Source organism: Oryzias melastigma, linkage group LG7 (assembly GCF_002922805.2).
Source record: "Oryzias melastigma strain HK-1 linkage group LG7, ASM292280v2, whole genome shotgun sequence".
Classification (NCBI taxonomy): domain Eukaryota; kingdom Metazoa; phylum Chordata; class Actinopteri; order Beloniformes; family Adrianichthyidae; genus Oryzias; species Oryzias melastigma.
Genome location: NC_050518.1, coordinates 5477474 through 5495202, shown reverse-complemented (window position 1 = coordinate 5495202; position 17729 = coordinate 5477474). Strand labels below are relative to the sequence as shown.

General features: G+C 38.8%; 1 protein-coding gene across 2 annotated transcripts in view; it reads right to left on the bottom strand.

Moving 5' to 3' along the window:
- cntn3a.2 (contactin 3a, tandem duplicate 2) overlaps nucleotides 1–17322 on the bottom strand; it is a 58983-nt gene extending 41661 nt beyond the window's left edge. The window contains exons 1-8 of one of the 2 annotated variants that reach the window (XM_024293352.2): nucleotides 16827–17322; nucleotides 14526–14665; nucleotides 13869–14004; nucleotides 4964–5139; nucleotides 3840–3935; nucleotides 3107–3310; nucleotides 1074–1176; nucleotides 630–814 (exon numbers count right to left, since the gene is read on the bottom strand). In XM_024293352.2, the coding sequence (XP_024149120.1) occupies nucleotides 630–814; nucleotides 1074–1176; nucleotides 3107–3310; nucleotides 3840–3935; nucleotides 4964–5139; nucleotides 13869–14004; nucleotides 14526–14580 (955 nt within the window). In that variant the 5' untranslated portion in view covers nucleotides 14581–14665; nucleotides 16827–17322. The remainder of the gene's footprint in view (nucleotides 1–629; nucleotides 815–1073; nucleotides 1177–3106; nucleotides 3311–3839; nucleotides 3936–4963; nucleotides 5140–13868; nucleotides 14005–14525; nucleotides 14666–16826) is intronic. The other variant, XM_024293350.2, reaches the window with a different exon arrangement.
- Between the last annotated feature and the right edge of the window lie 407 nt (nucleotides 17323–17729).

Genomic DNA, 17729 nt, shown 5'->3' with positions numbered 1-17729 from the left:
GGTCAACCAGGATTTGAACAAGAACCTCTCTGCCATCAGGTAACTTTGTACACGACAATAATGAAAAATTTCACATAAAATACCTCTATATAACATTGATATTTTTAGAGACATACATTTTTTATAGCAGTCATACTCTACAAAAAACGATATCTTTAGTGGATAGGACCTAAAATTCTGAAAATTAAATAATGTGTAGATATCATAGGAGATATCATAAATAATCCTGCAAACTCAACCATGTTTCTAGCATCTCGTTAAAGATTTAGTGGAACCTCAATTTACAGGTAAATAATTAAGCAACAGATGTCACAACAAAACTAAGCAGACATTAATATTTGACTGTTGATTTGTATTACTAGTTTTGCAAAGTTTCATGTCTGAAAAATCAAAGAGATAAAAAGGAGAAATAAGGGATGTATTGACTGCTAGTTTTATTTTACTGAGACAAATGTTTAATCAGCAGAACACAAAAAAGCATCTAATCTAATCTTGTTTTAATTAATCTTGTTTTATTAGTGGTAATTTTTTTAATTGAAAAATGTGTCGTGGATTCCTAACATATATTCTTCACTTGCTAATGGAATTTCTATCAGAAACAGTGATTTAAACCGGTGAAAATGAAGTACCATAGAAGGCCAGACGCCCCGCCGCCGTGTTTTTGCCCATCTTGTTCTCAGCCACACACTCGTAGCCGCCTGCGTCGTCCTGCTGGAAGCTGGGGATCTCCATCACGGCGTTGGAGTACTTCATTTTAACTTTGCTGGGGAAGGGAATTCCATTCGCTCTCCTCCAGGTGATTTCTGGGACGGGGCTGTGAGAAGCAGACATAATCTTAGCCTGTCAGTTTGTTCACAGATGTCCGTAAATAAACTGTTATGGCACCAAAATGCCGGCTCGCTGGATTTTTCTGTTTATACGACACCCAACACAACCACAAACAGATTCCCTGGCTTTTCTGCACATTTATGGAGCTACAGTTGCCAAACTAAACCTATCAAAACTGGAAAAAGCTTTCTCATTTGGAATGACAAACTCAAGATTAGAAATAATCTTTAAGGATTCATGCTTACTTCCCAAGGGCGAAACACTCCAGAGTAACAGTTGTTCCTTTTGCAGCAGGTACATTGTCTGAGAAATGAACTTCTATTTTTGGCTCATATTCACCCATGACTCCTGCAAAGAGCAAACACAAGATCCAGCAAAATCTCCCATCATTTAGGAGTTAAAACCCATACAGAACAAACTGTTATTGTGGCCCTGCAGTGCAAATCATATCCACAAATCAGTCAATGCAAAACATGTTAAAGATCAAATAAGTAGATTTTAGAAATCAGAAAATTCCAGAAGCATAAAAAGAAAACATTTTGTAAAACAAAAGTGATTTCCAAGAATTGAAATAAAATGTTAGACAATAAGACAGTATAAGAAACCGGAAAATGATGTGATGATGATGAAGTTTAAGAGTGAAAGCAGAACGAGGTTTTGCCTGTAATACGGTTAGGAGTTTATTGAGCAATCACCAAACTTTTGCTATGGATTAAACTACAAGAATTCGATGAATGTGGGTTTTGAACACGCAAATGTTGTTTACACTGGACTATCGCTACTTGATACTGTGCTTGTCCCTATAGCTGGAAGACGCTTGATGCGAAGTGACGGAACAGTGCAAATCTCTCCAATCTCGCTCCAGACTTTATTTTTACAGCTCTATTCCGATGTGTGAAAGACTTTGTGTCAAATAATTCCGGTCGGGCACAAACTGCAATTACTAGTTTTCAAACGGTTGGTACCTCTGTGTTTTGAAAAGGAAACTACCGAACTACCCAAGTCCTTGATTAGTCAGAGATCCACTGGTTCAACTTTCAGGGCGCACTCAATGGCTGCATTTATTTTTCTTTTTTTATGTAGAACCCAAAAACTGACTTAAAAATGTAGCAATACGTGAATGCCAGAGTTTTAAACACAGAAGCTCAAAATACACAAATATACGCGTTTATATCAACTGTTTGTTCAAAGCGGCCTCTCAAACGTGTGTTTTAAAGCCTGGTGTGAGCGTAGCATTAGGATTAGCTGCTCCTGGGAAAGCTAAGTTTGGATCACCAGTACAATTATATGTTTTTGGTTTTTGGTGCTTCATGCCAGATAACTTCCTGTAGTGCCAACCTTTATATTTCATTTTTTGCTTCAATTTTTACCGTTTCATTTTGATTTCTGTAAATTCCGTTTGTTTTCTGTAACATTTCCTTTTTATTTTATTCCATTTTTGTGGAATTATGTTTTAAATAACATTTATATAATTTGAAGTGATATAGAAACTATAATAATGTTTTTTTTTTAATTATTTGTAGCTGTTTTAATGGTCGTAGTGATCTTAAATATGTTTGTGCGTTGAATGATTTGCATTTCAGGGCCACTGTACACAACAGATCCAAAAACAAACAGATTTTTAACTAAACGCACGAAAGCAAACATGTCATTGCCAAACATACACAAGTGCATTAGCCAGACTGTGAAAGTTTTTTTTTAAAACTTTGTCGTTGTGAATTTGCTTTTTCAGCCTGTTTCGTTTCCAAGCCTGAGTGGCTGTTTTATTATTAATATCAATATTCAGGGAAGAAAGTCAACATCAGACCCACGGCTTCAGACTGTGATGCAATGGGATTCAAATTTATGCAGCCACATGTACAGTACACTGAGTGGAAACTAACTGGTTGAGCCACCAGAACACTCTCTGTAATGGTTCAGTGACGTATGACTCATGTTTAATTCATTCAAAGCAATCGTTATTCACTCTTTCTATGAAAGCATGACAGCCAACAGAACAACAAAGCCCAGAGAACCAGCCTGAGAATTCTGGTGTAAGCACAAGTAAAGCTTTTAAAGGAAATGCAAATTACAAGAGAGCTAAGTCAGCAAAGCGAAGATTTGGGGGCTTTGTTTGCTGACCCGCACTGAGGAACAACTATTTACTAGAGCCATTAGCAGCTGAAGTAAGGCACGACAGGACAAAGAGCATCGCTGATGTGTGATGGTTACAGCAACCTTTAAAGAACTAGTCCATAAAGCAAGCTAAAAGGCACAGCGGTCACGTCATGTGTCTTACCGTCTGTCCTAAGGTTCAGCGAGGTGGGTGAGCTGTGAACCTTGCCCTTTGTGATGCTGTTCATCACCACGCAAGTGTAGTTACCCACATCTGAGGACTCCACCTTGGAGATGTAAAGGTTTCCTGTCTGCTGGGAGACAAAGCGCCGATTGTCTTGCTGAACAAAGTATGGGTACTCATTGAAGACCCATGCATAGGTTAGGTCTGCAAGACAGAAGAGGTACATGTTTGAGCCAACGGTCAATGCACGGAATACCACATCATTCCCACCAGGAACAGGATGTCTATTAATACAAAAAAGCAACTAATTCTAATTCTATTAGGAAATTATTCTAAATGTCTAATTTATTATAAATGTCTAAACCAAATCTAATGAAATCTGCCTGGAGTTACAAGATCTGAGAAACTTGCATCAAACCAAGAGAAGAAATGACTCCATTTAACCAAGCCTAACCCCCCCTCAAGAAAAATGGCAGCTTGTTTACAACGCTGGGAGTGTGACGCCATAATCTGTGCGAAAGTCATCTTCTGGACATCTAAAAAATGATGTGCTCCTATGAATTGATGTCTACCCACAGCTGTAAACATTGAAATAGCCGTAATTTAGAAATCTAATAGATGTGTCCGTGATGAAATCATTCATGAGCGAGATGAGGATTTAAATCAATCTTAACATCAAGACTACCAAAAGTGTTAAAAATGCAGCGTGCGAGGAGAGAAAGAAGATTCTCACCTCCTGAGGATGTAGGCGTTCCACACAGCAACACCACTCCCTGCCCTTCTCGGACCGACACAGCGCTCCTGGTGTGAACTTTGAAATGATCTAGGTCTGACAAAAGTAAAAAAAGACTTTTTAATCTTGGATTTCGAGGAAGCACAACATTGGAAATGAACATCAGGATAACACACAATGTAGTCGTCTTTGTAACCTTTAATATTGTGAAAAAGTTAAAGGATCTTGATGAAATACTAGAGATAAATGTATGGTAACATTTTTTTTTTGTAAAATATGATTTAAAAGATATATTCTGAATTTCAAAAAGAGCAATTCTTTATTTATTATTAGATCATTTTCAAAAACATTAAAGGCCAGCTGGTAATGCTTCACCAAAAAAAGAAGTTTAGTGCGAGAATAAAAAAATCCAACTTCCTTTTGACTGAAGTTTCTTCATCTGTTCACTAATGACTTCCTCTGAAGTGACAGTAACACCCCCTTGAAAGCTATTCAAGTCATCTATTCTCCTCCCTTCCTGCACTCCAGTCTTTATGAAAGACCTGTGCATTTTTGAATTCCATTCAGTTTCCTTTACACACTGAGGCGGATGAGTCATCATTTGGTCTCTTTTAGCTTGACATGTGATAAAACACATGAATATGTGTGATGGAAACACCTTTTTACACAATGACTATGACCTTATTGAGTCTGAAAAGTGAAGATATTAACTTGATGAGGTCTAAATAGACTTGAAGGTAGCCTTTATCAACTTCACAATATTCTATCTTTCATCCATCTTTTCATCTGTAGTGGTTTATTGAGTATTGAAAAATAGCAATGATAGTCAAGTTGAAGCCATAGTTGAAGTCAGTAATGCATTTTATTACTTCTTTATTAAATCTACGCACTTCAGAAACCTTAATATGATTATAATTTGCTATTTATATTTCTGTAAATTATATTCAGGGTTAGGATTATAATTGAACTAACCTAACACCTTCTTTAAGGTGAAAAGAAAGCCATTTCTTCGGTTACACAAAGACTACATCCACCAGAACGTCTTTTTTAAAATGAGATTTTTCTACTTTTTTAGACAATAAAAAGGTAATATTTTCCAAAAAGTAAAAGAATAAACAATTTACAGGCAAACTGTAGACTGGCTCTCCGGCTGAGGATGGCTCCTACAGTGTTGTAGGCCATACACTGGTAAATCCCAACATCCTGGTAGCGATCCAGACTGCTTATAATGAGGTTGCCCCCAGACAGACGCCGCCGCCGATCCAGACTCAGATTTATGAGAGTCCCGTTCAGTGACCATCTGCGAGGGCAAAGACACCATCAGTTTCTGGCAAAACGAGCGGTCCATGTCTGTCTGCAAACCAAAGTGGTGTGACAGGAGATGAGAACAGAACCCAACTCTCAACATGATGTATTGCAATTTCCGCTTGAGTCAAAGAAGTAAAAAAATATGTTTTTAAAGCTCTTTTAAGGTATTATGGACACAACAGTGTAGGTAAATGTCTGTGTGTGTCAGAGGAAGTAAATCAGCTGATAGCCATTTTAATGGCCTCTGCAGTCGTTCTGCTGACTGATGATGTCTCAGAGTGTCATACCTCACATCTGTTCCACCTGTTTCATATGTTGCACATTTATCATCTCAACCATTAGTGGTGGGAATCACAGGAAATCTGATGATATGTTACCGTATGTAATACATGACAAAAACTATCCAGACACTCTAAGTCATAGGATCTGTCAAACTATGCATTGAATAATGTCAAAGAGTAAAATGTAGATTTTTTTTTTTTTTTTTTTAGGGAACAGACTAATTTCCATAAACTGTTAGAGAAATATTTCATCTTGGAGAAGATTACAGCTATGTCGAAAAAAACCGGATTGTGTTGAATTGGACTTAAAGACTCACTGAAATGAAAATTGTATATTTAAATAAAATAAATAAATGCTTAAATTAAAACTGAGTATTTTTTTATTCAAATTGTGACGGTTCAGAAGCACATGATAACCTGTGGTATGACAATATTGGGTTTGTGGCCCAAAACCAAACTTCTGATGCATCCACTTGCAGAGAAATAGATAGAGAAATAGATCGAGAGATTGTGAACAGGGGGTTGATGGGAAATCAGACGGTTGGTTAAGTTCTGCGCCAACAGTTCCGCCCACAATCAGAGGAGAATTTCAAACAAACTCCTGCCGCTCTGCAGAAAATATGTCTTAAAAAACGACACAGGCTTTTAGATTTTGGCTAAAAACTGCATAGTTAAAATTAAAAGACCGCTGGGAACAAATTTACAATATATAAAAATATAGTTTGTGGGACTTTAAAATCTAAAACATTTCTGAATGACTTGAAATTATAGAACCATAAAAGTGATGTTTACAAAAAGAAATTAGTAAAAAAATTAAAATGTCAAAATTATATTATAACAAATATTAGTGCAACAATATTATCTCACAGAGCAAATAGTGGACTTTAAATTACAATTATGCAATTTGTTGCCAACATAAAAAAAAAAATCTGTCATTTTTTAGGTCATAGTTTTTGCAGAGCAGCAGGAGCTCTTAGAAATTTGCCTCTGAGTTGTGGCAGGGAAGTTAACCTCCACTAAATTACTACTAGCTTTTAGCACGGCACAAGGTTAAGCTAACATTAGTGTAGCAAAAAAAAAAAAACCTGACAAGCAGATCAGTTTTGAGCCAGTTATTATCTCAGAAAAGGATTTGTCTGAAAGTGTTTGCACCGCAATTGTAGTGCAGAACGGAGACTTTAGCAGTTGCTACATCACAAACCTGAGCTTTTTCAAAATGTGAGTTTTTATCTGCTCCTGATCCAACACGATTTGCATGAAGAAATATTCAAAAACAAAGTTTTAATCTTACATTATTTTATATAGATCATGAGAAAAATGCTACAAGAACATGTTAAAAAATAATAATTAATATCACAAACACAAAGTATTTTTATGTGTTGAATAAGGATGAATATTGAAGTGTTGCTTCACTGATATTTCCTTTCATTGTTATAAATGATATCTAACTGTCACTAAAAATAAATTATATAATAGAAACAATGCAGCCCTTGAAGGTACACAGGCTGTTTATGTACATTATAATGTATATAATATTTTTTTTCATACATGGAAGTAAATTCAATTCATACAGAACCTTCCTGATCATTTTTATATGAACTCAGAACTAAATAACCACAAAAATAAATCATTTCTTGGTCTTTCTTAGAATGTAGTCTCCTCTATGATCCTAGAATCATGGACTTACTGACCTCTAGACCGGTTAAAAGCTCTATGTTTCCAGTTTATTCGCCAGTTCTGATTCACACGTATATTTATCACCTTAGATAAACTATAGAGTGAATATGTTGTGTGGGTCAACTTTGTTTAAAGTCTGATTATCTTAAACTATTAGGAACTTTTGAAATATTAGTTTTTTTGTTAGAGAATTATCTGCTTTTATTATTATCCAGAAAAAAACATACAAAATTAACAATTAAAATTTGTTTTACAAGCGAGTCCTAAAATGGGCTGTACCAAACCAAGTTTCCCAGAATGGATTCATTCACACATTTTGTCAAAATTTAAAATCACTCGACTATATTCCAATTAACAGAACATGAGATAAAAATCAGCAATAAAAGATATACAATGCTCCAATTAAACAAAACAATTGTACTTGAAGCTTCCACTAAGTTAAAACATAAAAAGAGACATAATTTTTTCTCTTATATTTTTATCCTTTTTTGGTCTGTCTTTTTTATTTTGTTTCTCTATCCCTGACAGTATTTGCTTCTGCAGCTGTCTCAATCTCCCCACAGGGGATCATTAAAGTTTAATCCTACAGTATCACACACAAAGCCACCCGCTGCTGTTAGAACGGGAGCAGTAGGACAGCTTTGGAGGCTGTTGTCAGTCCATCTGTAATCAATTTATTTACCTCCACATTTTATTAACATAAGGTTAGATTTTTGTATTTGACTTGTGATTGTGAAAGCAATCGGTTTGGGGGAAATTTTTTTTCAATAATTTATTTTAGCATCACAGTGCTCCAAAGAGATGGAATTGGTTAAAAATATTTGCACAGCAGGTTCAGACATGTTATGAAATACATGAAGCACCAGAAGAATCTCTTCAAACCAAAAGGTTAAGGCACCAATTTAAACAAGTCCTATTATTCAATGACAAAACTGCTTCTTTTTATTCTCTGCCGCTGCAGCACTGTTTCACTTTTTAAATGCCATTTCAAAATGAGCAATGATGGATTCAAGGACAGAGCACTTTGAAAGAATCACCAATTTTTTACTCCGAACCACGAACAGAAGCAATTTCTTCTCATCACCTACAATCTTTTATTCTGTTTTCCGGAGATAAAAATGCATAATTTATTGATTTGAAGCTGACAAACTCATTGAGTAGTAATTGAATCTGAAAAAACTTCCAGAAGAAAACAAACAAAAATACAAAAATAAGAGCATAGAAAACTAATATGATATAATTAAATTAAGTAGGCAAATCTATAGCAATGGGGAATTTTAATAAGTGTTTTTATTAGTGTAAATGAAAAAAAATATAAAGGTTTTAAAGAGCCACTCCAATGAAAATAGGGTTTTTTGGTGTTTTTAACATGTTCTTGAAGTCTTTTTCTCATTATGAAGGACAGATATAAAAAAATGTAAGATTGAAACTGCATTTCTGAATATTTCTTTATTCAAATCAGGAATCATCAGGCGCAGATAAAAAGCTCTCAGTTGTGATGCAGCAGTTGAAATGGGCAGGACAAAGTCTCCAATTCTGAAGAATCTACTTGCAAACAAATAGACCCATGGACATCTTTTTTTCCTCGTCAAAACTAGATAGCTCCAATATCACTTCAGTTGAGCCGCTAATGTTTGGTTGGAGGTTGTGATAGGAAACTTACAGACTTAGGGCTCTAAAATGTGACAGAAGTGTTGGACCATAAGTATGTCCATGGAGTGTTTTTGTAATCCACGTTATAAGAGAAAGAAACAATCCTGGGAGAAAAGCCAGGTTCAATTTGATTGAAAAATACTTTAAAAAGTATCAGTTTTGAGTTTGTAATTCAAAATTTGTGACTTTTGCTCTCATTTTAGAGCCAGTTGTACAGCTGGATTGATGCCCGTCAGGGAAAAAAAGCAAACTTACAGAAATGCCAAGTTCATGTGGTGTTTGAATGATCTCAAAAAATGCCTGTCCGACTCGAAAAAGACACTTGAACTTCAGAAAACAGCAACATTTCCAACACAACATGAATGCAAAATTCTGTAACTATAGACAAAGTTTCATGAATCTGTCCCGTCTTTTCCTCTGGCCATCAGCGGGATCCATCACTTGAGTACTAGCACTTCCTGGGTCTTCACCCTACACTTACTATCAGCCCCTGCTGTTACTCCCAGAAACCCCACAGCAGTTTTCATTCCCAGCAGTATTTAGTCAGACTTCAGAGCACTGAGCTCTATTCAGTGCGGAGTCTTGTTTGTGCCACTCTGCCTGCATTACTGAGCGTTCTCCTCCTGACCTGATCTTCTGTTTCATCTAACCCTGCTTCGTCTTCAACTCTGATTGATTGCCGCCTGCCCTGACCCTTCCCCTGGATCCTGACCACTCTGACTGTTCTCTAATGCCCTCATGCTCGTGCTTGACCCCTGTCTGCCTAACCCTGGTTTAGCTTTGTGGACTTCATGGTGTGCTTCACTGCTGTTCAAATCGAGGAATAAATTTTATATATATATATATATATATATATATATATAAATAATCTATTCCAGTTTGGCAGGCTATCCTTGCGATGGTAGTTTGCCCAAACCTGTGATAGGCTGTAAGGAACCGGGAGAGAATGTAAATAAAGGAATGATGGGATATCAGTTGAGGCGTACTTTCGTGCCAATAGTCCTGCCTACAACTCAGAAGCAAATTTCTACTGAACTCCTGCTGCTCTGCAGAAAATATATCTTCAAAAACGACAAAAAAATTAGACTTTGGCCAAAAACTGCCTATTCCTGATTAAAAGACCACTGGGACCGAGTTTTAAAACAAAAATATAGTTGGAGTGGGGTTATAAATTTAACCTTCAGCAATTTCTAAAAAAATATTCTACTTTTCTACAATTGCCTGATTAAAATATGTTTTCAAAACATGCTTGGTTTTGACCCTACAAATCTAAGGTTGTTTACTAAATATTTAACGCGATGGATGAACTGATGACATACGCTGGAGAGTGCAGGTTGTTCACACTTGCATTCAGATCCTCAACCCTCAAATTTTCCTCTTCTCGTTGAGCTACTCTCAAGTGCCGCTGCTGCTCTGCGCTGCCATGAACCCAGCGCAGGTGACTGACCGCAGCTACAAAACGTAAAAAAAAAATCCTCATGAAGATGAGATGCATCCGGCCAGAAAAACACCAGACTTTTCCCTGAATGTTCTCCTGATCCGGAGCCAAATTTCATGTCAAGTAAACTTTGCTCAAGTGCCCTTCTGTTTATAACCTGCTGCTCAAAATGCTCTTATATAGGAGATCCAATTTTTTTCCCTTTGAGTTAATATGCTTCTGGTGTGAGCAAAGAACAGAAGTCTCATTTCTTTGTGAATGACAAAAGTGGCTGAAGGAATGAAGGGGACAGAGAAGGAGAGCAGAGTCAGCCCATTTACACTTCAAGAGAAAAGGTGCTGGGGGGGGAACAGAGTCTCGCAGAGCCGGCCTGATAAGGCATTGAGTTAAATATGCTCATCTCACCTTTAATCACTACATGGCAATACCTGGTCTAAGGTGGAGAATGTGAAAAACATGAAATAATGAGCCGACACTCTGAACGCCGCGATCATGGTGCACGTGTTCCGGCTGTGCTGCAGCGATTCTAATGCTGAATGCCAGAGACACTTGTAATCCACGCCAGTCAGAGCAAACCGCTGTCTAGCAACCTACACTGTTCTCCTGGTGTTTTAAAAGGCGAGAGGATCATTAAGATGCTACACGTGTGTCTCTAAGATGCTATCTGGTCAGATTGGTGGCGTATTAGTCAATATGAGTTAGCATAGTCATAATGATCCCACTGCTTGGAGTCTCTATATGTAATTCAACCCAATTAGGGGGAAATGAATAGAGGAGAGAGCACCTTCCTTTTCAAAAGAAAACCATAATCTTGCAATTAGCGATTTTCTTTTAATGTCTTTAAATGATTTAAAATGGCTCTGCATGAGCGGATAGCTGAGAGATTACACAAGGATAAAGCAGAACTTCTTTTCACTTTGTCAAAAGAATATAATCTGGTTTTAAAGGAGCACACAAATGATTGCAATGTTATTTTAAAATCTAAGACAATTGATTTTTTTAAGGATTATCAGTAAAAACAGATATGCTACAATCTTTATTTAACGTAGCAAGAGTTTTAGAAAGCTACGACAAAACTTGATTATCTTTAAGATTTGGAAAAATCAGCCATTTTTGATCACTATCAGATTTTTATTTACATATCTGTCTGACTGTCTTTCAGTTTTACTCTGTTTTGCTTTAAAACTGCATTTCTTTCCAATCGTTTATTTAATTTTTAATATTAAATTATATTTGATTTGTACAATAAATCAATGGAAACTTGGACTAAAAAAATAAAAATTGATTGAACAATAAAAAAACAAACATTTACAGCATTAAAAGAAAAAAATATTTTAATGTTCTCAACTTTGGAGTCAGTCCTGAAATTCTGCTAAGATTGTGATGATGCAATCCCGTGCAAGCAAGCAGTCAGTCAGAGGACTTAATGTTGCACAAGTCCTCTTTTGACAATGGCTGTGCTTCCATTCAACTGTCAGATATGTCTACAGTGAACTTCACAGAAAGTGTCCGTTTTCCATAAACTGGGGTGGAGAGGTAAAACTTGACTGGGCAGCTTCCCCAACAGATAAATCAAGAGTAATAAGCAAAAAATTAATAAGAGGGAGAAGACCTGGATAAATCAAGTCAATGTTTATGATTTTAGCTCTTTGCTTCAGCTGGATTGATGGGTTTATCCTGAAATCTTACTGAATATCACCCAAACTTATGCAGAGAATGACAGCTCATCACTCATGTAGTTCATGATGTTGGGGTAATGATCTTATTCTGATTCTTTACACCTGCCTATTTACCCACTAGCTGTTTTAAAGACCAATTCCCATGAATATTGTGTTTTTACCATGTTCTTGTTGCATTTTCCCATGATAGATGACAAATTTTAAGAAAATGTATGTCAAAATTGAATTTCTGAGTATTTTATTATTCAAATCATTCTGAATTTAGAGTACACAAGCTTAAAAGAGCTTGTAATTATAAAGTAAAAGCTATAATCGGCGGGTCTGCTCCGCTCCATTCTGATGCACTTGCAGACAAATACATCTATGTTCGTCTTTGCTTTCCTTGTCCAATCTGGAATCTGACTAAGAACTGTACAACCGGATATTGCTCAGTATTTTTCTTGCACCAATAATGTTAGGTTGGAGTTGTGAAGGGCTGTAAGCTGTAAGTGTTGATGGATGACAGGAAGTGGCGGCAGGTTGACTCTGTACGAGCAGTCACGCCCACATTTATTTTTTATAAACTACCTCACCTCTGCAGAAACTGTCAACACAGGTTTTTTTAATTTTAGATAAAAACAGCATAATCATAATTTAAAAAAAACGATTAAAATAGCTCAAAAGATAGTCAGAATGGGATTTTAACACAAATTATGTTTCTAAATATATTGATGAAGCAATAAAAACACACACAAAAAAAAAATTCTGAGAGGAAATAACACTCCAGAGTGAAAAACTTATTAATTATTGATGAGAGACTCCCAGGCAAACTAAAGGCCACTTTGGGGCCAATCATTTCCAGTTTAAAATGATTGTGGATTCCATGTAACAGTGGAGTCAGATGTCAGAATGGCACAACAATTTGAAAATATTTTTTGGAGAAGTTGGATGAATCCACAAAAAGGCCTTGGTAAACAGTCATTTTAACCATGTGTGCTACGAGTCTGTTGTGGCTGGATGACTCGGTTGGTTGGGTGTGGGGCTAAAACATGGTAAACCTGGGTTCGTTTCAGGTTGCCGAAAGTGGACTTAAGTATGGGTTTCCCTGCGCCGGTCCCCAGCCCGGATAAAATACAGGATTGTGTCAGGACTACACAATCTCATTCCCAAATCGGTGCATATTAACGTGTGGTTAAGGACCCCTCCGCGTCATTTTTTTGACGTTTTGGGGGTTCCCAACTCGTCGTTTTTTTGACGTGCTGGCTGTTCCAATTAATTCAGGGGTACGGTTGTTTTGTCGGACGTGGGACCGGATGCAGACCAGGCTAGGGTTAGGGTACTGGTACTGGCTGCGTTCCGAGGTTTAGTCTACGTTAGGGTACCATGGACGTACTGGCTGTTCCAATCAAATCAAGGCTTCCCAACCTTTGAGCAGCAAACCGGTACCGGCACATGGACTACACCAGCACACTAACCTTAACAAAGCACTGGACGTGGATCGGTACTGGTACCAGAAGCGGATTGGTTCCGGTACCGGATGCGGATCAGTGCTGGTTCCAGATGCGGTACTGGACAAGGACCGGGCTAGGGTTAGGGTACCGGCCGCTTCCAGAGCTTCGGTCCGCGTTAGGACCTACCCTAACCCCAGTCCGGTCCACATCCGGTACCACGCCCAGAACCGGTATTGTATCCGGAACTGGTCTGTGTCCAGTACTGGAACTGATCCTGGTACGGGTTTGCACCCCAAAGGTTGAGGAACCTTGATTTAATTGGAACAGCCAGCACGTCAAAAAACTACGAGTTGGGGACACCCGAAACATCAATTTTTGACGTGGAGAGGTCCTAAACCATGAGTCAGCATGTGAGAGCTTGGTAATGGGAATGTGTTGGTCAGGAAGGGGACAACTCTCTGCCAAACCACATGAGCCAATCAGTGAAAACCAGATTCACTGTGGCGACCCCCATTGGGCCGAAAGGTGAACCTGCTGAATGTGTCCAGTGACTAAGCCAGTACCTGTATTGAGGAGCTGGCATTCCCTTAGCGTCACACGTCAGCGTGGCTTCTTCTTCTATGGAATCAACAGGAATAAATAAGTCACCTGGCTCCATCCTCCAGCGTGGGCCATGATATGATCCACTGTCCAGACAATCTGTTGAGGGAACAGTTGTACTCTGTGTTACAGAACTATTACAAATCCTTGAATTGTTTCTACAGACGGCAACAATTCAAAGCATTTCTGAAGAGTGGCATGAAACAAATTTGGAAACATAGAAAATGACTTGTATTTTTTATATTTTTCTACCTCTTTTTGTCATTTTATATGACAGAAAATAAACTAGTAGTTCTTATTCTTCAATCTGAAAAACGCATTATTAAAAAAGTAGTTGAATTATAGACACTTTGATGGAATAAAGCCCCTTTTCTATATGTTTTTCAAGGAAAAGATGAAAGAATAAAAGTGTCATATCTCACCATCAGGCCATGATCACAGAGGACCAAGGATTAAGATTGAGAGTATTGTGTCTGGGGTGTGAATGGAAGTCAATACTGAGGAGTGCTCCTTTAAACCAGGCCTCCTATCATCTCTGACATCTCTTCACCTACTGTCCTGCATTTGCGAATGTCCAAACGTGAAAAAAAATCATTACCCACATAAAAAAAGTGCTTTACCTGTCAGACAGTCGATGATTGATAACAGCAGAAGTTGTTTCCATGGCAGCGTCATCTTTGGCAGCCAGAGGTAAATGAGACTTTCATCCAATAAGCTTTAAAATGGCACTTGTGTTCTCAGAGAGAGAGATGAGCGTGACCTGTTGAAAGGAGAATTTTGCCCTTTAATACCTCAAATCCCAACTGTCTTTTTTTATATTATTCTTTTTAAAAAACTGTTCAGAAAAGAAAAAAAAAGTCAAGGGAAGATGGGAGTTTTCTGTAGAGTGAATATAATTCTAAATCACTCTATCCCTTTTTTCAAAGATTACCCAGGAAGGGTCACTTTGCACCTGAGCTGTGGTCATCTTGGCCCTCGGAGATGTTCGGTGGCATCAGGGATGTGCACGGATGTCTATGCCAATCTATTAGGACAGGAACCAACGTCTGAGCTCATCCTTCACTTGGACGAATTCACTCTCTGACCGCCTGAGGAGACTTGGACTTGGGAACTGGGTGCCTACCAATCAATTAGATTCACCCAGAGCAGCATGTGTTCCCTCACATGCTGGGGTGAATGAAGACAGCCTGATGAGGAAGCCATTCCACTCAGGCCTCATAATCAAGGGATGTGTTGCAAATTGCACTGCACTGAGCAAATAATGATGCAATTATGAAATGTCAAACATGCACACAATAGAAAACCTGCTGTAGCACAGCATTTAAGTAGGCAGTGCAGCATGTGTGGAGCATATGCAGATTTGTATACATTAGTGTGCACCTGCATAAAGGCGTGCAAATGAGAAACACACACCAAAAAAATTCCCTCAAGAGGTGTTCAAGATAAGGCCAGGGACAGATAATAATATCCGTCTGCTGAATGCCACACAGCCCACACACAGCAACTCATCAAACTTGTTTTATAACCATGTGCAACACGTATAGTTTCACCGACACCGGAGTTTGGAAGACATAAGCTGTGATGTGCGGCTCATTTGTGGCCTAATCCTGAGGCGAGTCTGCTTCAGAGGACTACTTACGGGGAGCCTAATTGTTTGTCAGCTGCCTGGATGTCAAATCAGACATGTGGAGTCTCAGCCAGGATTCTCCTCTCTACCTTTCATGTTCGCTTAGTCTATTTCTCCCCGCAAAGTCTGCAAAATTGGATTGGTACGCTTGGTCTCCAGAAGAGTCCATACCTCAGTGATAGGCCCGCACTGAGCAAACCGCTGGCACCCCAGGACTGAGTGGAGGGTGCAAAGGGTATTACATTCCTGTCAGCTTTAAATGCTATGGTCATAATTCATAACAGGGTTTGTCAAGAATCTCTCCATGCACCAACATTTGATATTTTTGAAAAAAAACGTGAGCAAAGACAGAAAAAAAAGTATTACATCAACACATAAAAATGTTATTAAGTGCAAAACCACCCACATGGACACCGGTACAAACACTGTCCACGCCGACTCCTGGGTGATAGTAATGGAGAGTGGAGGGGTGAATCACTCTCACTCTCAATCAAGGAGGTCCCTTCGTTAACCGACACCGGGGTTAACTGACACATCGCAATAATGTGCAAACACAGAATCCACCACCTCCGTCTCATTCTGACTGCATCCAAGTAACATGCTGCTTGAACAAATAGCCCAGCTGGAAGAGTGGGAGTGCACTTTGTTTGAAGGCCTGAGCCGCATTCATCAGAGATATTCAAGCTGACATTGTGGCACACAAGTAGGCAATTACCTGGAGAATGTTGCAAGGTAGAAGTTGTGTAAATGTGTTTTTTCCCCCTGCATTTTTGATACTTTTCAAGGTTCAGTGGAGGCAATTTTTAGTTTTAACTTAAAATTTCAACGATGATGAGACTTTGATTGTTTTCCTCTTCATCCAGCAGAATGCCGCCTTCCCCAATGTTGGCCATGTTCCCTGAGTTCATATATTTCACAGTAATGTGGAGCCAAGCTGCAGTGAGGGGGGGCATCAGGTCCAAGCAGGAGCCACAGGAGCAGTCAGAGGCTAAAACACCAGCATGTGACAATACACAGCCTGGCTGCTTCATTTCAAAGCATAATCAACCCCTTATTTGCCCTTTTCAAAGGCAGCAATGTGGAGGAATCAAAGGAAGCAATTATTATTAACTGCATGGCCTTTCATTAAAGGGCCACTTCGGAACACGTGACCCTGCAAAAATAATAATAATATTAATTAAAAAAGTGGCCAAATATGTTTGGCTTTATGGGATGCGCGTCCACGCCAACTACAGCAAAACGCGCCCGCGCACTCAGCATCATCAACATTTTTTAGGGGGTAATTGTGTCTTACCTCCTTATCCTGACAGATGCGAGCCACGTTCACATCTCACAGCGGAAAAGACGCACCGCTCCTCCATGGAAAAGCTCGTTTCGGTCACAATTGAAGGTCGTTCATACAGGTGAAATTGAGCCGGTGGCCACTCACAGATAACGGGTAGCGCAGGAGGCGCGCGCGCACACGGCTCATTCTCCTTCACTCCCCACCAAAATAAAGATAAAAAACACGCGCGCGCGCGCTCTCCCCCTTCTCTCTCTCGCTCTCTCACAACACCCACGTTGTTTGCAGTGGATCTAAAAGATCCCGCTTCCTTGTCACGAGGCGCGGACTCTCGCCTGTTTCAAATCCAGCAACGCCTCGCGCTGAGACTGGGCTCTTGCAGAGATGATTTATTATGCGCATCAAGTCGAAGAAGAAGGAGTGGGCTGTGGCAGAAAGAAGCAGCAGCAGCGATGTGATGGGGAAGCAAGGAAAGGAAGGTGCACTGAAGACGCACCTGGTGGGGAGCTGCGCCCCCCTGCGGCAGACCGCAGCACTGCAGGGAAGATCTAAGATGCTCCCATCAGAGCAATGGGAGACAAAATGTTCCTTCTAAAGAGCTGTTTTTACAAACCCAAATAGTCTGCAACATGTGCTGTTAACCTCAACAGTTGATCCACAAAACGCTTTTTGATCTGAATGAAGGGACTCAGCACAAAATTAGTTATTTTTATGTACAGACTTGCTTTGCTGTTTGTAAAAAATAGTCTGATAGTTCCACAAAAATAATTTCAATTGTAGATTTCACCTTTAGTAGCTAATATATGAATAAACAAAACATGTTTGAACTGAAAGAGGTTCATTTTTACATGTTTAGCTTCAAGAAGGAAAATAAAGTGCATTAGCAAGTCCATATTCTATCAATAATTTAACACA